General features: G+C 40.2%; 1 protein-coding gene across 4 annotated transcripts; it reads right to left on the bottom strand.

Annotated features, from left to right (window-relative positions):
* Positions 1 to 762: 762 nt before the first annotated feature.
* Positions 763 to 20,061, bottom strand: LOC119137980 (regulator of G-protein signaling 17-like). Of its 4 annotated transcripts, none has more exons than XM_037277576.1 (6): positions 19,862 to 20,061; positions 12,903 to 13,010; positions 7,578 to 7,747; positions 6,629 to 6,721; positions 6,228 to 6,462; positions 763 to 5,041 (listed from the first exon to the last, which is right to left on the bottom strand). In XM_037277576.1, the coding sequence occupies exons 2-6, from the start codon at positions 12,915 to 12,917 to the stop codon at positions 4,853 to 4,855; spliced, it is 702 nt and encodes a 233-aa protein (XP_037133471.1). In that variant the 5' UTR covers positions 12,918 to 13,010; positions 19,862 to 20,061; the 3' UTR covers positions 763 to 4,852. The 4 variants fall into 4 exon arrangements, with proteins under 4 accessions (XP_037133471.1, XP_037133464.1, XP_037133481.1 ...); XM_037277569.1 differs by having other exon boundaries at positions 12,903 to 13,013; positions 19,862 to 20,060; XM_037277586.1 differs by having other exon boundaries at positions 6,629 to 6,709; positions 12,903 to 13,013; positions 19,862 to 20,056.
* Between the last annotated feature and the right edge of the window lie 1,655 nt (positions 20,062 to 21,716).

Here is a 21,716-nt window from a genome sequence, read left to right as displayed (position 1 = left end):
AATTGCTGTAATTAAGATTCAGTTTACAAAATGTACGTATATTCCTGAATTGTTAAAGTAGTGCTTTCAGGCCGCGCAGTTTAACATTGTTTTAGTGAGCAACACACAAACACAGCTACAATCAAGAAAACTGCATTTTTTCGCTTGATTTTTGTCACTTTGTTGCACTAAAAACTGACGTTGGGGGGAGTCAGTGCAATAAAAATGAAATCAGAACCCAAACGCTTTACCTATAGTATTCAAGAGTTGGTTCAGACCTAACGGCCACTGCATGCAGGTGTTACACAAGGGATTCCTCACAAGCAGATCAGATTACAATAGACTTCAGGAAAAACTGAGTCTGAACTATAAATTGACTACGTGTTTAGTAAGTTAGTGTGTGAGTGTTGTGTCAACAATGAGCATTTCCTCAAGTCATGTTCACTTTGGACTCCAAACAACTGAGAGCTTCAATGCCTTGGACTGCAAAAGCATGCATTCATACTTTGAATATTTTTTCTCAGCTTGACAAGTCAGTGGAAAATATACAGTCCCTACCAAACATACTTGAATGGTAAGGTCAATTCTGACCCAAAGATGAATACACCTCTCGATATAAATAGCATGAAATAAAAACTTGAATTTTGAACTTTTGATTTGATATCCAAAGTATAATTCCAATACTTTTCAACGAGCCGGTACGTAGTCGTTTGTGCTACAATCGTGATGCATTAAATCACATTTAAAAGAAACAATCACAAAACAAACACAGAAGGCAGCTTGTTGGATATTCAAGACTTTCTCTTTAGATATGTACAATTAAAATCACAGTTTTTCAACCAAATATAAAATAAATAACAAGAATAATACCAAGATAAATGCATTTAGTGACCAGTTTTGTTAAAAATGGGCTTTTTTCATATTTGCCAAAACTTCTTCCATAGACTGACTCCGAGTAAATTTCCCACAAGGCATCACTAACCAACCACAGCATTTGGACCAGTGGTGCAACATAATCAATTTGAATACAATTGCTGTATTACAAAGTTGCTTTGCAAAGATAATGCTCAAAGCGAGCTATGAGCAAACAAAAATAATGCTCTTGTGTTGATACAGTTCTTCACTACGGAAAACTAAAAACACATGAATAAACATTCAGTTGCTACATGAAAACGCCCACGACAGTGTAAAGGAAAAATGAGCACTGTGATCTTTGTAAAAGCACATTTGGATGAGTTATCCTATTACGCAAGTGTCCCTAATATTGTGACTGGTTTTGCACTTGTGAACGTTTCTCCCGCCTCCTTCCTGAATCCACCAACCACAGTTGTGCCCAGAGGCCGCCGGCACCCAATCAGGGGGCCGGGGGCAAACAGTGGTGAGGTCAAAGGTGAGAAGTCACAGAGGCAGGGGTCAGCAGCAGCAACCAGGTAGGCCACCCTGGTGTGTGCGTGTGTATTTGCATCACTATACTTACAAACAAAACAATTTTGCCTTCGGGCTGCTGAGAAACAATTGAGCTATTGTATATGACATCTCAAGACACTTCCGAACATGTAACAGTGAGACATTGGTGGGGCTTCGACACAAATATGGAACCTCTAAAGTCGAACATCCCATGGGTTGCACAATTCCACAATTTGAGCCCATATTTGGGTGAAAACATGTTTCAAACTTCAAACTGCCGTAATATTGCTCGACTTCCCTTTTATTCATCTCAATTCAATAAACATCAACTGTGTGTATTGTTCATTTGGCTTTTTCCTGAACACTTATTTCATAAGTAGAGGTTTCCTAAACAGAGTGGAGGGAGAATAACACGAGAAGAAAAAAATATATATACTGTACACTGTAAGTTATGTTAATCAGTGGCCTAACATTCATGCCAGTCAGATTCCAGTGTCACACAGTTTGCAAACGGAGACACTTGTTTTTCAAAAGTTAAGGCAGATATTGTTTTTACTCATATTAACATTTCTATTTACATTTATTTGTGAGTTATTGGTGAAAATGAATGTTTTTACATGTATTACAACTTTGGCATTGGTCTCTTACGTTTTTTGCATGTGAATAAAGTGGTGCCATAATATATGTACGACTCGACTTGTGAGTTTTTCAAGATACGAGCTGTCATTGGCTGATTTTTTTTTTTAATAAAACCTTTCTATAAGAGTACGTTTGGTAGCAGTGAACTTAGTTTGGAATTGGAGGTTGACTGGCATCCCACAACAGATTGTGTTCGACCTAAGAGGTTCCAGTGTACTTATAAATAAATAAATACGCCTAAGTCGAATCTCCGAAGTAATGATATAAATACATTGCTTGTGTATCTGCGTCACCCCACTTCTGGTTTTTGAGAAAAAAATAAAATAAAATATATATATATATATTATTTGAACATTGGCTGTTAAGAAAAGTTTTAGTTGTAAGAAACACATTCAGTTTCACAGAATAACATACGTCTGAAGTATGGTGATATAAATACTGTGTGTGTGTGTGTGTGTGTGTGAACTCCAGTTTTTTTTATTGCAGTTTGAGAGTGTTGCATCATGTTTGGATCAATTCAGTCCAAAAAGGAACCACCACTTTTTGTAATAAAAAAAAAAAAAATCCCAGAGTGTGAAAAGTGACAGACACAAAGAAATAAATTCAAACAGATCAACAATGGGTCAAATGCCATTGCTGTAATTTTTAGGGGGGGTCGGGGGGTTAACAGCATCTCTTGTTTGAGTTTGTAAATCAGTAGTCAGCATCCATCATGAGTCTATCACAGCAATGAGAAGAAAACCGTTTGGAGAAATGGTCCTGTGCTTTCCAGTTGGCAAAGGGGAAGAAAGACAAACCCTGAAAGAAGGCAAACAAGGCTTGTAGGTGGGCAGAGTCAAGGTCGCCCTCCACTCAGTGAATCTTAAAGGTGATTGGCTGGTTAACTAGCTTTGGGAGTTGAACTTCTGCAGTCTTTCCGGCTGCCCGGAATATCAGGTGAGTTGGAAAAAGACAAGGAGGGACTGCCAATGAGACTAAATAGACAGAAATAATTGTGTGCTGAAATAAAATGTAGACATGGAACCTAAATACAGCTTGAGCTATAAATGATATTCCAAACATACATCCCTCTATTCACTATGGTGCTCAGGGCCGCCTTTGCAAAGCCTAAGTTGACATGCTGTCTACTACAAGTTGGGAGGAAGTAATTAAACTGTTTTCTTAATACAATTAAATGTGTTGGATGATAAATATTGAAAGTAAAAAAAAAAAAAAAAAGTGACTTCATGGAAAATTGCACTCAAATGTGTCTAGGAGATTTTTTTAAATCACTTTTAGCCACATTGACTAAAAAGTTCCATGACCCAGTGCCAACCCTGACATACAGAGTTAGTTAATTTATTGCAACGCTCATGCCTCATACATCTTAAGAATGAGATTGTTTACATGACATAGGACAGGCGTTGTTTGGGCAATGGTGTACGAGAGCGAGTACATTACAACTTGAATGAAGCAACGTAACTCAAGCGAGCTGGCATTTTTTTAAATTCTTGAAATGTCATGATTTTGACAGTACAAGGACTGACAGCGTCGTCCTGTACTTTCATTGGATGAAAAGCTTGAATTGATCGAAATGATAGTGGGTGTGTACTAACTTTAGCCAAATTTGAGTTAAAGTACGATTATGTATTAATTAGTCAATCAAATTATACCCAGTCAAGTTAGTTTTCTTACTGTTGTGCTAACAGGGGCAATAGTGGGCTAGTATTTGCATAGTCGATAATAACAGATAGTATTGTAATCATAACAGTAGTAGTTTTTACATGATATTTGTATTTGATCCAAATCTCTAGATTGCCCTTCGCACTGCAGTAACTCTACCTGTTTCAGTCTTTTGAGAAGCAAAGCTCGATAAGATGTCCCCGCTCATCGAGCGCTTAAGTGGCTCGGCGATCAGAAGCATAAATCATGACATTGCACAACACAATGAGCTCATTCATGACCTGGCATCCAAAAAATGTTAAAGGCACACGCGCATATTCACTTTAGATTTTGTTAAAGTTATTTTTAATTGATATTTATGTAAGTCGGGTTGACAGCTATTAAGTGTTTACTGTTGAACAAAAACATTTGGAAGGGGGGGAGAATACATTCTCGCTTAGGGCCCCGGTTTTAGTCCGGGACTGCCCCTCCTCATTCAAGTCCTAGCTCACTTTGGCTGAGAGGCGGCGTACGCCCTGGATTGGTCGCCAGCCAATTGACAAACAAAAAGACAAACAAGCAGTCACACTGCCATTCACACCTACGAACCATTTTGAGTCGTCAATGAACCTAACGTGTATGTTTTGGAATGTAGGAGGAAACAGAAAGAATGTAGAGAAAATGTGCTATTGACTTAACCATCGCACATATTGAATAATGCTACTCTAGATTTAAATATGTTACCGCTAATATTATTCAGTAGTTGGTGCTGGTACTTTAGGCTTCATTACTGTTCACATGATAGGGACATTCATTTTAGCCTCAGCCGGTTTGTAATCGAGCTTAATTCCTCTGGTTGGATTATCAAAAGTGTCTGAGATGACAAAACATCATCACTAATTATCAGTGGCCAGTTGCAGTTCTAAAAAAATAAGCACTGGATAGGAACTTGAGCAGAGGCAAAGTTACGTGGTTAGACTGAATGTGCTCTGATCACATTTTTTGGATATTAAAAGAATGAAAAGGCAGACGAAAGAAGAAGGTGGAGAGAAAAGGGAGGTACGCAAGAGGGCGGTTGGCACTAAATTGAAAGTCTTGGCAGTCATGGCATCGATTTGGGGTGAAGGCGGGTGTCACCTATCGGGATATGAAATGGTCGGTGGGGAGGCGTGTGGATGGTGCTGGACTAGGACTCGGAGGAACTACGTGAGTTGCCGTGAAGGAGCGACTTGTAGATGCTGGAGGAAAGGAATCGTGGGTAGGAGTCCCTGTGCATCAATGTGTAGATCTGCAGCTGGGCGTCCTCAAACGTGTGAGGCGTCGGGTCCTGCATCTTCCTGTTGATCACCTCTCGTACGCGAGCGTCCAGGCTTACCTGGACGGAAAAGCAAAAACCTCGCTATAGAAGATGACTCATGCGGGGTCCAAACATCTTTTCTAACAAATCCTGATTTACCCTCCCAATTCTTCAACTGAACGGGACCACCGGCAAATAGAACCATCTCCATACATCTCAGTCAAACGCTAAAGCGTACATGAAGCATGAATGCATCCATTTAGCATTCACATACTTAGAGGCACTACCTTCTTCTGGTTAATCTTATGTTATGTTCTTAAGTTTGCTCTTTGCTCCTATTTAGCAGAGAGATGAACACACACACACACGTGCACGCTCACACAGTCAATAAAGCAAGGTCAGGCGTGCAGACAGAAACCAGGCAGGCTTCGACACCGCCGAGTGTGTGAATGTGTTTATAAAAAGACTCTGATGCCAGAGGGCCATGACAGCAACTATTTACTATTTCCTGTGCGCGTACGCACATGCGCACACACACGCAACCACGCAAGCGCTCATGCACGCAAACATACACAAAATTTAAGAATGAAAGAAAATTCGCCAACAAATATCCTGGTGAAAAGAATTTCGTTTGGGGGACTATGGCATATCGAGGGGCAGCTGACATCCTTATCAAATGTCTTGGTTGTCGAAAATTAATCTGTCAGTAACAAACGACTAAATTCAAACGTTTATTTGGTTATGTGATATTTTTCACATAAACATTTTAAGCACTGTTTATAATTCACGCCGTTAAGTGCATTTTACCTGTCGCTGACCATCCCAGTGTGACCGCCGACGCTAGCAGTCGAGCAAGCCATAATTGACTTATTAATTTTGAATTTATTTAACTTGAAAGTCTCCTCCAAAAGTATTGGAACGCCAATACAGCAATAAAGACTTTGAACCTTTGATTCTGTACATGCCACACTGCACTCATCAACAAAAAGCACAACATCAAAGAATCAAAGGACAAATTGGATTGTGCAAAGTGCAGATATGAGTCACAAAAGTATTGGAATAAGGTTTTTTGGACTGATGAGACCAAACTATAACAGCCAAAGTATGGAGAAAGGAAGAATTGGCTTATGAGTATGGTTTAGGGAATGTCATAGCTTGGGCCTTGCACGGCTGCTTCCAACACAACAAAAGGACATCATCATGAAGTATTTTGTGAAACACATTACAAATGGTTGTCACAATCACGTTTGTCCGACTTTCCTACCTCTTTTGGCGACAATATGGAAATATAGTCCTCGTAGATGGAGCGCACCTTCTCCTCCATGCTTTTCTTGTTCATTTCCTGTTTGAGGTCTTCACAGGCCAGCCAGAAGAGCATGTTCTCCTCACTGTACTCCGTGCGTAAAAACTCCCGAAAAACATTGCGTCCCGCCGGGTTCCTCATCAGCTTGTCGAAGGACTGGGCCCAGAGTTGCATCTCCTCAACTGAAGGTTTGGTGCTGATGGAAAAACAACAACAACAGACGTTTATTAGTTAGCATACCACTGGAAGGTTTGGGAAAGATCATGAACAGGCCGGGATCAGAGGTCCAAAATGTAATGGCCTCTTCCTCGGCCATCAACAAAGGTACTTTAGAAACTGGTCCATGTTCAGTGTGGACTTACCAAGCTTCACAGTTTGGTATTGATTCCATCTTGTTGTCTTGTGATATCCTCTTCCTCCTACGCCTCCTCTCATCTTCATTCCTGATGGTAAGACTGACATGATAAGATGGCTTTCAGACAGGAAACACACACACGCACACACACGCGCACGCACACGCACACACACACACACACACACACGCGCGACCATACTCATGCACACACACGAGAACTTTTAACACACAACCACACACGGATGTTACTACACCATCCACTAACAACACCCAGCACAGTTGTGTTAACAGCAGGGTGTGTGTGTGTGACAGAAATTTCCGCAGAAGAAAAAAAAAAAAAAACACAGCTCAGTAAAGGCAATGCACTGCACAGGTGTCCACATTCTTATCCAAAATTTCAAATCAGTTTAGCTAGAATTTTTCTTATACATTTTTTTACATCAAAGCACAACCTTCTCTCTCCATGTACTATTTTAAAAATGTCTTTTTTTCTAGCACAAAAGGATTTTTGTTTCATTAATTTCATATTTTTTTACCTATATATTTTTTTGACCTATATTCATATTTTGTTTGACCAATAAAACCTTATTTTGATTTTACTTTGTTATTATAAAACCAATGTGCTAAAGAAAATCATTTAAAATCAATTTAAAAATGTTTACTTGCGTCACTGATTTGAAAAAAAAAAATGTTGATCAATGTCCAATTTAGAAAAAAAGGATGAATTAAAATTCTATCTAAATAATCACTTAAAAACAAACTCAACGATTGACTACAAATGCATTGAACTCAAGTTAATTTACAAGCAAATGGAACTAAATCTGTGATTCTTTCATAGCCCACATGGCAAGCATTGCCATTCTTTAAGAGTCAAGAAAAGAATGACTTGCTCACTTTAAACATCTCATCATCCATATCTGATCGGTCATCCCCAAATTTTTTTGGGTGTGTCCTACCATGAGCAGCTGCAACAGCAGCACCAGCAGAAACAGCAGGTGCTCGGACGCTGGGAATTCTGCGTCGTGTTCAGGCCTTGCACCGCCGGCCCGCTCAGTGGCGCCGTTTCGCTCCGACCCACACCCATGGCCAGCTCACCCTCTTGCTCGGCCGGGATCGGACCTGTGTACTATAGAAACAGAGAGCTTGTCATACATTTGGACTTTTCTTGAACATCCAGTTTTGCACTGTGAGTCTGTAAATAAGTGACGCTAGTATTCCCGAGCAAAATATAAAGATTGCACCTAAGTGTCACATCCTAAATATTCATTTTTGTGATAGTATATTGAGATAGACTCCTTGTGTATTTTTATATGCCTGGCACAATAAAGATGATTTTGATTGGTTAAAATATTAGAAATATTAATAGTGGAGGACAAGAAGAAATGTTGAGGAATAAGGAGACATGTTGAGAAGAGGAAGTGAGAGAAAGTCAGTGTGATGCATCATGTGATTGAGCTGTGATCACGCACAAGCGACCACGCGCATACAAACACACACACAAATGTTGAAGGGTTTTTCTGATCATGTTTGACTCTTGTGTGTGTGTGTGTGGTGGGGGGGTGTACGTGCGAGTCTTTGCGGGTAGCAGTCCATTTCGGGTGGTAACGACTAGAAAATGGACTTAATCCGATCTATTTCCCAAAGTTAAAAGCCAAATAACTCAAACTTAAAGAGCTTTCAGTGAAGAAAGAACAGCACTACTTTCCTGTGTCTAAATTTTGCGGAGTGACCAAATGTGTGTGCGTGTAACAGGATTGGGTTGCGCAAAATAATCGGATTAAGTGTGATTACATGAGAAAAGACTCAGTAATCATACACTTTTGTTCACGAAAGGAAAATTGTCAGTTGAACTCCATCACTGTCAATATTGCTTGTAAGTTCAATGACATACCTACATGGATGCACATATGAGTTACAGGCGTGTGATCGTCTTAATATCATAGATAACTCCTCAAATTGACACTACTTTTTATTCTCCATGCAACATAAAAAAGACTGCTGAACAATTGGCGACACTGGGGTTGCCGACCTTTTGGAAACTGAGAGCTACTACTTGGGAACTGATTAGGGATGATTGATACCACTTTTTTTTATACCGATGCTTTTAAAATTTGTACTTTATGAGCACATTCAAATGTATGATTTTAATTTCCATTATAGACCAGGGAAATTTTTCATTTGAAATTTGACATGAACCAGCATCCATGAATAGATTGTGTTCAACCATCGAAGCTCCACAAAAAAATATAAGATAACATTTAATGGTGTGTGCATTTAAAGTCATATTTCATTCATTGCGACTTTGAGCTGTGAGCGGGTTGGCATTCAGGCCCGGCTGATGAAGATAAGCGGTGAAGTGAATGAATGGATAGATAGCCCATTTGTGCCTTTTTGTGGCCTGCGAAGTTCAATATTGAATGTTTCCCAACTTCCCAAATGGTTTTGTCCTCCTTTCCTCACAGTTTGACACACACTCACAAACACACACAAAGTAGATCTTAAGTAATGAAGCATTGATGTCGAATATAAATCCGATTTACTAGGGGTAGTTAATCGCAACACTTGCCTGCATTCGTGTACAAGTTTCAGCCTCAATGAATGGGAGGGACAGAGGTTGTCACATTGCCACATCAAGACAAAGTAGGAAGGAAACACATTTGCGTCATATTTCATCGTCATTACTAAAGATATGTACGTCAGTCGCTATGTGATCAATGACAATGACGAAAAAAACATAACATCAGACGGTAAAATACAACATATGGGCTGGAATTTGTGGTTTAACTTAAGTTAGGCAGACAAATTTAGAAGTGTTTATTTGAAATGCCAACTGCAGTTTTAGACTTACCGTATTTTTCGGACTATAAGGCGCACCGGATTTTAAGGCGCACCTTCAATGAATGGCCCATTTTAAAACTTTGTCCTTATATAAGGCGCACCGGACTATAAGGCGCACCATTAATGCATCATCCAAATCAAATCATTCTCCATTTTACCTTTTTTATTTCAACTTCAGACGCAACAAATTACTTTATAATCACAAAATAATGATCCATAGCCTTTTTGATTCATGATTCATAGTCTTCAGCGGGCCACTTGTGATTGATTTCATGACACAATGCTTCGGGCCAGTTTAAATTTGGTCCATATAAAAGGCGCACTGGACTAAAAGGCGCACTGTCGGCTTTTGAGAAAATCTTAGGCTTTTAGGTGCGCCTTATAGTCTGGAAAATACGGTAATCTTAAACCACAGAAAGTAGAAACTTATGAATGAAGTGCTCACATTGTCCTGGAGATGTCCTATATCGATTGATGTGAAATATTTATATCGTGATAAACTTTTTAACCATATCGCCTGGCCCCAACTCAAGTACATTTCAAAGTTTTTCTTGGCATTCACTCAAACCCTGCACAGGTGTTTTCCAGAAGTTCAGACAGCAGCTTTAGTGGAAGACCATCTGGAAAAACCTGCCCAAACATGTTGGACACCTCGTTTAAGTTCTGCTTTACCCCCACCACACACCATTCTCCTCTTTAAAAGCTTTGTGTGCACACGCTAAAAATACTTTCTCCTCAGCAATACTAATTAATATGTATTACATGCAAGCAGAATTAAAAACTCAACTAAAACATCCCACTGGTACAGCTATAGTAGACTTACAGAATCTTTACAAATATTTTCTTTTACGTACAGTCGGCATTGTTGTCAAAACAATTTTCAGTCACACAGACATAGAAATGTTTATGTATGACAGGCCAGTAGTTGCCAATGTCAGCTAAACAAACAGTACACACATGTACACTAACTTGCTGACCATGCCATTTGCTTTCATATCCAGCACGGCTCTTCTTCAGATCTCTTTTGTCTTTTGTAAACGGCCCTTTTAAGACCGCAACCCCTCCACCCTTTGCGTGTTGAAGTCAATAAGGTTTCAAAAGCTAACAAAAGTAAAATAATTTAAAAAATCCTTCCGTTAACAAATAACTGAAACTGCATCTTTATGTTTGAAACTAACTACATGCTGGAAAGTTGTAAGAAAAATGTCAATTTTTGTCAATATCATACATGAAGAGAAGAAAATCAGAACGGTAAGCTTTCAACAACACACGAGAGGAAAAACTTTTCAGTACACCTGTGTCAGCATGAAGAGTAAGCCTTCGAGTCAAGTCAAAAGTTATACAAGTAATAATCAGGAGAGCTCACCAAAGAGAAAATGAATCAATGTGGAAGAATGGAACCAAAACACAACGACCTCTTAGCAGTTGTCGCCAAACTATCAAGACTTCCAACATGTCTTCATTAAGTGAAGGAGGAAGGGAGCGTGTAAAAAGCGTTGAGAGATGGCAGACAGGAAATCGAGTCTGGGGGTGGGAGGTGTGCAGAGGATGGCGTTCATTGTGACACTTCTTGGTTTCGCTGCGAAACTTGATGAATCAGGCAAGGCATCTGCACCCCGACAACTCGCTCGAGCTGTTTCCAGTCTCGACTTGTTCCGCGCTCTTTGGAAATATCTCAAAGCCAAATTTGACGCAAACTCACACTACAGATGTCAGGATGAGGGGTTAAAAAGATCAAGGTGAAAGCAGTTTAACATAATAGTTCAGCATGGTACAGATTAGCCCACCCCCCGTTGCAATTAGCAAAAAACTGAGCAATAGATGCACCAAATTCTACTATCTCAAAAAATTTCATATTTCTTTGCATTTGTTCGATTTAAAAAAAAAAATAAAGACGGACACGCAAATGTTGCTAAAGGCTCTCCATAACTTTCACTAACAACCCAGGCTAAACTTAGCTCCTCCCCGACACACAAAGCTGTTAGTCTCTCAGTAAAGAGGTATCACTTTGACATTAATTACTACGATCGCGGCTTTGGTGACATCTTGTGGCATGTTAAGAGCATTATAGAAGGAGCAAACAAATGGAAATAGTTTATTTTTTAGCAACTAGCAAATATATCTTTCTTCATGTCTCTATGCCAGTGACATATAGTGACAACTCTTAAATGATCTTCCATTCGTACAATAAACCCGTTTATCCATTTGCTGCCATTTATAGAACAGAACAAGTCATGGCTTCTTTATTTCAGTATCTCTACTTTTTATAATGTTTTTGTTTGGTGGTATTGTGAGATTTTGGGTTCTTGGCTCAAAAAAGCTTGGGAAGCACTGACAATACTTGGCTTGTCTGCCTTTGGTACTTAAGGGTTGGCACTTGGTTCTCCTGCAGAAGTGGTGCAAAACGTAATGCAGTACACAAACAGTAACCAGACTTGACTTGTGTAGAAAATGCAAATGAGCACATGACTTTAAACAGTACAGTTCCTGAACGTCCACAATCCCAGGAAGGCCCATTTTCCGCCTAAAGGCGTTTTTGTTCCAGACCGTCTGACTGGCTCGAACCACATCCTTATCTAATTATTTCACCTCATTACAACCACTCAAAAGTGCCATTTATGTTGAGTCATTCCATATAGAGCAGCATCCCTAAGAACATTTCTGTGTGCTGTGTATTGTCTTGTGACATAAACTGCCATGAACTGAGAGCTTGAAATAAGAACTCAGTCGAAGCAAGTTCGAAGCAAGGCAGTCAATGCTTTCACTGTTTTAGTGGTAGTGCTCAAGGAGCGTCAATTCATCGGTTAAGGGTTAGCTGAAAGGTTTAATCAGCATTATATAATCGATATATTAGGGGTTTTATATATTTTACACATATATATATATATATATATATATAAATATCCCTCTATATTATATATATATATATATATATATATATATATATATATATATATATATATATAAATATCCCATTATTTTGCAACCATACTGCTAAAGTGAACTTGTAATGAGGATCTTTGACAATATAATGTTGAAGTGCAACGATAAAAAAAAGAGATAAAGATAAATATAAACCAGTACAATGGCCTCCTGCTTAATAAGTGTAATGTGATGTAGTTTGTTGGCGTGCCGTTGCGCGATGTTATCGCATATTTTCCACTTCGCTCTGAGGCACATAGCCACCAATTACAAATATCTCGCAGTACCACTTTTTTGCCACGAGATGGGAATGTTAGCGCCATTAGCATCTTTTTTTTAATATGGCTACAGTGCAGACTGACAAGCAATTGGGAAACACTTTTGATTTTTTTTCCTTCCCCTTTTTAAGCAAATACGTCATGCCATCAATTGCAAATCTATGTTCATCCTAATTGTTTTATGGCATATTTACCTTTTCTTTGTGTAAATCAAGCCACTGGAAAAAAATGGAAAATGTTTACCAGCATGTCCGTCATGTCGTGAGGGCGGCCGTTGGGGCAGCGTGCGAGTCGTCAGCGATGTTAGCAGACCAGGCTCATGCATGTCATCGCCCTTTTGGTCTGGAACCTCTTCTTTAGAAATTCACACCCATTCGGACCACACACAGAAACATAAGAAGGTAAGAGCATGGAAATGTAAATATATTATAATTACAGGTCAAGCCCTGTTAAAACTATTAAAACAAACAAAAATATATTGTCTCATAGTAACTGTGACAACAAGTGACAAGCTGAATCTGCTTTGGTCTTCTCTCATCATCTTTTTTTTCTTCACCTTCAACTGCAAAATTTTGCTCGATTTGAGGCAAACAGTATTTTTAATTGAACAACCACACAGGAGTTTAACTTTAGCGGCTCCACAGAATATAGAAGAATTATGTATATCCTTTTCATTGGGTACATGTGGCACTACTAAAACAAACTCAAAGACCCTTTTGTTAGGTTGAATCACAATCTTCAACAATTGTGCCTTGAGAAAGATTATATTGCTTCACGGTCAGAGACCTATAAATTTAAAAATAACTTCAGCACTATGGTTGTAATCTGTACATCATACCAAGAGTTGTTTCTTATATTTTGGCAACATTATTAGCATCATAATAGCATCTTTCCTGTGGTGATACCCTTGACTTTTCTCGGAATTCGCCCTCAAGTGATTACCTCGACTTCCGCGCAGAAAGCATGAGATCGGGGTTAGCGAAATGTTCGTCACTCATCAAGTCTGTTAGTTGACATAAAAAAACAAACAATGCTGGAACATCTTCTTACAGGAAACCTGGCGTGGTCAATTGTAACTAGATATCAGAGAAACGCCGGCCTGTTTGGTGGAGATGTCGACAACTTCACAAACTGTCACTATTTGTTTGCTGCTTTGTCAATGAGCACAAAAATTCAAATATTTACCTCCTGGAACAGACAATTAGCCTACATGTGATGACATCAACGTGAACTTAAAAAAAATACACAGATGTTGTGTCATTGTTTTCAATTAGGGCTGCCACAAATGATTTGCTAGTTGACCAACAGCATCCTTGGTAAATTGCAACACATTGTATTTATATTTACCATAATAATCTCTATAATGTAATATAATTATGATCATACATTTTACATACATTCTCATATTTTTTCATCTTTTACTAAACCCCTTTCTTCAGGTCTCTGGGATTAACCTGCAAAAAATTGCTCCTCAATATTAGTAAATTGCTCCTCAGATAAAGTCATTGATGAGAAAAATTCCTCCTTAAATGAAATAAGTTATTTGGAGCCTTGCTTGATGACTGGGCGATTTGGATAAGGACACCAAAAGCACTTGATAGCGATATTCACCCGAGAGGTGTCACTTTTCTATCTGTGCCTTTCAGACAAAACTTGTCAAAGCAGGAAAACGTTGTGATGATGTTTCTGCTTCGTTGTGCCTCGGATTGCATAAGTGGCAAATTTGCTGATTAACTTCACTTCCAACTTGAATCTCTAAACTGCAACACGCCAAATAGTAAATATTGTATAAACACACACCAAGATGTTGTCGGACAGACACAAGGAATACAAAAGTCAAGTGGAAAAAGGCAGAGACAGATGTCGCAAGAGCCGGAAGGAAGGGACGACGACAACGTGAGAAAAAGAGGAAGCAGTGAGTGACCTGCACAATAAAGAAAGATTTAGGAAGAAAAGGTATGTGCCAACAGAAACAGGAAAACAAGAAAACAACTACCGTTTTTTTCCATGTATAATGCGCCCCCATGTATAATACGCACCCTAAAAATGGCATGTCAATGCTGGAAAAAAGCCTGTAACCATGTATAATACGCACCCAAATTTTGACTTTTTATTTTTTTTTAATTTTTTTATTTTTAAAGTCCCAATTATCGTCACACACGCGTCTGGGTGTGGTGAAATTTGTCCTCTGCATTTGACCCATTCCCGTGTGATTTTGATCCATCCCCTGGGGGAGAGGGGAGCAGTGAGCAGCAGCGGCGCCGCGCTCGGGAATCATTTGGTGATCTAACCTCCCAATTCCAACCCTTAATGCTGAGTGCCAAGCAGGGAGGCAATGGGTCCCATTTTTATAGTCTTTGGTATGACCCGGCCGGGTTACTTAAGTCCGTAAACATAAAATTATTTCAGAAAAAAGATCATCTTTGGGAACAACCGAATGTTATTCTGCCGGTCAGTATCACTGCGCATGCAGTAGCAAACTCGATAGCGAAGAAATATGTGAGACTCTCAACGGGATCACCAATATTTGAGTGATGTTCCAGTTATTTATCACAATTATTTATTATTATTATAATAATATATATAATAATTATTTATTTATTATTCACAATTGTCATGGTGATCTTTCTGGTGATTTCTTAACTAGGCTGGATGTATTTTTTTTGTTGGCGTTGATTTCTCCGACTGCCCAGAAAGGCACCACCGCGATCAGTTAGGTTAAAATGAAAAGAGAGGAAAGTGACGTTGTAAAGAACCATCCGTGACAAGATCCATCCATCCATCCATTTTCTGAACCGCTTAGTCCCCACGGGGGTCGCGGGAGTGCTGGAGCCTATCCCAGCCGTCATCGGGCAGTAGGCGGGGGACACCCTGAACCGGTTGCCAGCCAATCGCAGGGCACACAGAGACAAACAACCATTTGCACTCGCACTCACACCTAGGGACAATTTGGAGTCTTCAATCGGCCTACCAAGCATGTTTTTGGGATGCGGGAGGAAACCGGAGTGCCCGGAGAAAACCCACGCGGGCCCGGGGAGAACATGCAAACTCCACACAGGGAGGGCCGGAGGTGGAATCGAACCCGCACCCTCCTAACTGTGAGGCGGACGTGCTACCCAGTGCGCCACCGAGCCGCCACCGTGACAAGATTTTCTTCAAAAATTGTTGTACCATGATTTTCTTCACAAAAAAAAAAAAAAAAGAAAAAAAAATTGTACCCATGTATAATGCGCACCCCAGATTTTAGGACAATAAATTAGTTAAATTTTGCGCATTATACATGGAAAAAACGGTAAGTGTTAATTGTGCTTCCAATTTTAGTGCACAAGTCCAGATCTGAGGTGATGGATCTGAGAAGCTGGCCCTTACAAAAAACATAGTAATAAAACAGGATTTTACAGGATTTTAGTACCGTATTTTCCGGACTATAAGGCGCACCGGACTATAAGGTGCACCTTCAATGAATGGCCCATTTTAAAACTTTGTCCTTATATAAGGCGCACCGGACTATAAGGCACACCATTAATGCATCATGTCAGATTTTTAATCCAAATCAAATCATTCGCCATTTTATCTTTTTTATTTCAACTTCAGATGCACCAAATTACACAAAATAATGATCCATAGTCTTTTCGATTCATGATTCATAGTCTTCAGCGGGCCACTCATGATTGATTTCATGATACAATGCTTCGGGCCAGTTTAAATTTAGGAATTTGGTCCATATATAAAGGCGCACCGGACTATAAGGAGCACTTTTGAGAAAATTTTTGATTTTTAGGTGCGCCTTAGTCCGGAAAATACAGTACCCAGATTCATAATAATTAGTGCAACTTGAGTTCCAATGACCAGGAAGTTTGATAACGAGCATCAGTAGCCAGCTAGCTTTTTAGTCGCCGCAATCAGTCAAGATAACGACAGAGTGTATTCTGAGTCATGCGTGGAGCTATTTCAGCTCCATAAACGACCGAAGTTGTGGCAACACAACAAACCTTGTGAAAAGCCCAAGTTTAGACCACAACATAGAATGTGAGGCATTCAACATAAGGCGGACAGAAGAGGAGAGCATAGTATCAGGTGCTAAACCTCAAGCAAAAAAAAAAAAAAAGATGCTTGAAGAGTGAAAATGGACACAATCGTTTTTTTTGGACTCGATAAATCACAGGTGCCAAACTCAAGGTGTGAGGGTCAGATCCGGGCCATGACATATTTTTATGTGGATCGTGACGGCCAACTTCATGTTCCTTGCAAATTGTCTTAACTAAGATGAAATATTACAATATTTTTGGTTACTGACCCCCCCCTTAAATTGAAAATATTTGAAGAATTCATTTATCCATGATTATATTGCTTACATGTGATAGTTGATTATACATTTCTATGGGTTCACAGACATAACGGCCCTCCGAGGGAAACCATAGCAACGATATGGCCCGTGACAAAAACGTGTTTGACACCCTTGTGATAAATGGTCATTTCCATGCATGTTTTTTTTTTGTTTTGTTTTTTTTCACGTCAACATTCAGTCGCGGTGCTTCGTTCCCTATCCTGTCAGTCATCTTGCTTACTTTTTGGACTTCTGTACAATAAGCAGGCCACCGCTGTGAGCCTCAGTGTCAGTTTATATATAAACATGTCATCAACCACGAAGAAGGTTACTATAAAGTCAAAAACTACACTTTAACAGTGCTTTAATTTTTTAAAGGTTGGTTGTATGTTATGAAAAGTAAAAATTATTCTCTTTCTTCTGTGCTTCTGTGTTTTAATGACTGTTAAGTTGGACTTGCAAACTGCAATGCAGAACCTATTAGTGTATTTCAACTTAGTTTTAGACTTTCTGTAAAAATGGAAAACATTGCACGTGGATGATAATGAATTTACCAATGGGACATTTAAAATGTTTAACGCTAACAAATGTATCATCCCGCCCGTCACCAATGCACAGATTGATTCATTATCTTTCTACATCACCCTTGCCCTTCCGCAGAGTAGAAGACTTCAAACTTAGAGATATTTTTTTTCCCCCAATAAACTTTGAAAGTGAGTCTTCACATTTTGTGAGCGGAAACATGGTGATAGTGCAATTTCAATAATATTGTCATAAAATGTTGATAGTACAGCATGCATCTTATATCACTGTATGTTCAGATAAGTAAATGAATTTGGGACTAGATTTCAGGATCTGCCAACTATTTTGCTCTCCAATGAAACGATGTCACTGTATTCATCAGCCGCAAATTAAGATATTAATTTGGATATTTTTAGTATGGGGGGGTTAATCAAATTTTAGTATAGCATGCTCAGAAAAGGAAGGCCTGGGCAGTCTTGAGGCTTAAATCCATCCATCTATCCATTTTCTGTACGGCTTTGTCCCCATGGGGGTCGCGGGCGTGCCGGAGCCTATCCCAGCCGTCATCGGGCAGTAGGCGGGGGACACCCTGAACTGGTTGCCAGCCAATCGCAGGGCACACACAGAGACGAACAACCATTCGCACTCACACCTAGGGGCAATTTGGAGTGCTCAATCGGCCTACCAAGCATGATTTTGGGATGTGGGAGGAAACCAGAGTGCTCGGAGAAAACCCACGCGGACACGGGGAGAACATGCAAACTCCACACAGGGAGGCCCGGAGGTGGAATCGAACGCGCACCGTCCTAACTGTGAGGCGGACGTGCTACCCAGTGCCCCCACCGAGCCGCCAGGCTTCAATCTACCTTCCATATTCAATTTGACACGTGTACGAGAATAAATTCATGACTTGTACAGAATGAAACAGAATCAAACATGAAAACAGTCTGGTGACACTACTTGTCCCTCTTAACCACATAATGCCTTAAGACATTCCAAATTAGTTTGAACACTACAACATGAAGAGTACACCAGACTAGTCTGTCATACAACAAAAGTGTTGTCACAATATGACATACAGACCACCTGTAGTGCAAGTTACTGAACAGCACAGGTAAAAACAACCCATTACTCATCAAGTTTGAAGGCTGTTAACCTCAGATGTCAACATGAGTGGTGTCAATTTTACAATGAAGGTAGTTCCAGAGGGGGTTTCTCAACATATTGGAAAACCTTTGCCCATGCTGGGCATTCCGGTGGAGGGTGGGAAGGCATTTTCTTTTCTTTTATACGTGCACCTGGCAATTTGGAGACTGAAAAATAAACTCCACAATCATCAAAATTAGGTCTAAGTTTTGGCTGAGGTGATGTTTTTTTTTTTTTCAATTTTGGTGCAGGTAGACAGAGTTTGAGCAGCATGGATATGGGGGGATGTCATATTTCATTCATAAATCTGACAGCAGCATGCATCAAACCTTCTAAATGATTGCAGAAATAAAGCCTATATCAGCCTTTTTTTATTTTTTATGTATTGAGCTCTCGCAAATGACAGCCAGTCACCGGTGACACCTTCGTAAAGTTCTCCCAGCACTGCAAGCAAGCAACCCATTTACTAATTTCCTCATTCTATTATAGTGATAATCAACAAATTGTCTCCAGTTCCTTCCCTGACGTCACAGCAGACATGGGGTATGAAAAAAAGTGGCATTTCAAGATTAGTTGGTCATGAATTGATTTCTCAAAACCACATGTGATATGCCTGAAAAAGCAATCCAGTTTTAGTTTTCTTGATCATCCTTTCCTTACACACTTCAATGCCTTTTAATAACTACTGCACGAGTTAGTACCTGTGCAGTAATCTTCTTTCTGTAAATATCTGAATCAGGTGTCAGTGATAGAACGAACAGCAAACACGTCACAGATTCCAAGTAAAGTTGGGCACAACATTGAGAAATCCTTCATGCTAGTTTGACTGGAACATCTGCATGAACGTCACCGGCCCCGCCACTCAACCAGCGTGTCAACTTAAGAAGCCTTTCTCTTGTGTGCTGTCTGTCCATGCAACATCAACATATTCAATGACAACACCTGGAGAAAGACGGAAAAAGTCCACAAAGCTGCTTTGGGTCGCCATTGCGCCCGCCTTTCTCGAAAATAATCAAGGAAGCAAAAAGTGGGCGAGGAATCACTTGAACGCGCGACCTTTACCTCCACGCGCCACACACCGCAGCATTATTATACGAAACCACCGCGCCCCCCTCCCCGGCCGGGGGCCCGTTCCGGCCCCCACTGCTCGCTCCATGCCTGCCCTCCCCGTAGCGCTCGCTCGCCTCTCTACCGATCACATACTTACAATTTTGGCATTAAGGAGGTCCGGAGGGCGGCATCCGCGGCGCGTTCGGAGGCACATCCGCCTTTTTCGCGTTCTCTTCCGCAGGCTCCTGCTCGGGTTTTTCCCAACCAAAGAAAGAGAGACAGTGTACGCGTGTGCGTCTGACAGAGAGAGAGAGAGCGAGAGAGAGAGAGAGAGAGAGAGAGAGAGAGAGAGAGAGAGAGAGAGAGAGAGAGAGAGAGAGAGAGAGACCTTCAAGAAGACAGGATAGCCAGGGAATGATTCGAGCGCATGCGCACCAAGTCCCGTCTTGTCGCTTCAAGCACAAGGGCCCCAAGTTCGCGCAACTTCTTACGTACTATATTTAAATTCTAAATGCTTGTCAGACTGCAACAATGCATTGAAAAGTAACTGCTGTTATCAAGCCTCTGAATTTTAAACACTAAATTGTGTTGCGCAATCATTCGGTTTAACAAGGTTTGACAACAACCACATAATAATAATAATAATAATAATAATAATAATCTCGCGTGACTTGTGTGGGATCCATTCCCGCTCAGTGGCCATGTGCATGTGGGTGTGACTATCTATATACATTGAATTAACAGCTGACAAAAGATCCAACTATCCAAAGCACACACGCGCACGCACGCACAGCACGCACGCGTATATAAAATACATTACTGTACTCCATTTGCGTTGACAAATAAAGAAACATTTTATATAGTTTATCCAGACTATTAACTACCAAATCAAGTGCTTTTCAGTTTCCATTTCCTGTGATACATTTGAAAACACTAAGTCAGAGAGTGAGAGAGAGTGAGAGACAGATCGACAGACAGACAGACAGACATGAGGGGGCGCCACACGTCGAGAGTGAAAGTAAAAATGGAGCTTGGGACGTAACAAGAAAAACATTACTCCCTCTAAATACGTACACACACACGCGCACTCGCACACACACGCGTCTTTCGCCATCCCTCTCTAGCGCCCCCCGTTGGAGAATTTAAGTGGAACTCGATCAGCACTCATATGTGAAACAGAGTGGTTTGCACGACGCAGTTCTGGGATTCTAAGCTTGAATCTCACAATCTTACACACTCCTGTGGCACCATGCTGCTTCTTAAAGGCCAGTCATGTTATTCCGACAGACATTTGGTTTGAGGGAAGAGATTAGCGATGGCGATGGGAAACCGTGTGCAGACACCTGTTGAAGGGTCATGCAATTCCCCCTATCGCCGCTTGGGGGCACAAAAGGTACGTACAGTTATTTAGGAACCTGTTACTCTGTGAATTAAGACGTCGCATCATATTTTAAAGCAATTTACGAGGTTTTTTTAATTGTCAAAGTGCCGTAAAACACCCATCAGATTGTTAAACACTCTTTGCTTATGTAAATCAACATATAAGTATTTAAACGAATTGGTATAGAATTGGTGTAGAGAATTGGTATAATTTTCCACTTTAATAGAAAATTGCTAAGACAATAAATACATACAAACATATTTAGTTGTTTAAATTCACGGTTGATGGGCGTGTAGAGACCAAACTATTTGCATACAAACAACACAAAGCCAATTTCCCACAATACATATGTTTTAAATACTTGGATATGTCCAAGAACATCATCTTTTGCAACCTACAAACACGTCGCTCGTATTCTGGCAATTCAAAACCATCAATTCCTCCATCTTCTACACCACTTCTCGGATGTGTTGAAGCCAATCACAGCTTATTCCGTGCAAGGGTTCGAGCCCTTCAAAACCCATTGACAGAACTGACAAAAGTATTTTGTTGGTTATGCGTCCATACTGCTGCAGCTTGTGTGCATAGGAGGTGTTTGAAATGGCTGATCCAGAAAGGATTAACATTACAG

Source organism: Syngnathus acus, chromosome 2 (assembly GCF_901709675.1).
Source record: "Syngnathus acus chromosome 2, fSynAcu1.2, whole genome shotgun sequence".
Classification (NCBI taxonomy): domain Eukaryota; kingdom Metazoa; phylum Chordata; class Actinopteri; order Syngnathiformes; family Syngnathidae; genus Syngnathus; species Syngnathus acus.
The sequence above is the reverse complement of the archived record's forward strand: the minus strand, read 5'-3'. Positions and strand labels throughout refer to the sequence as shown.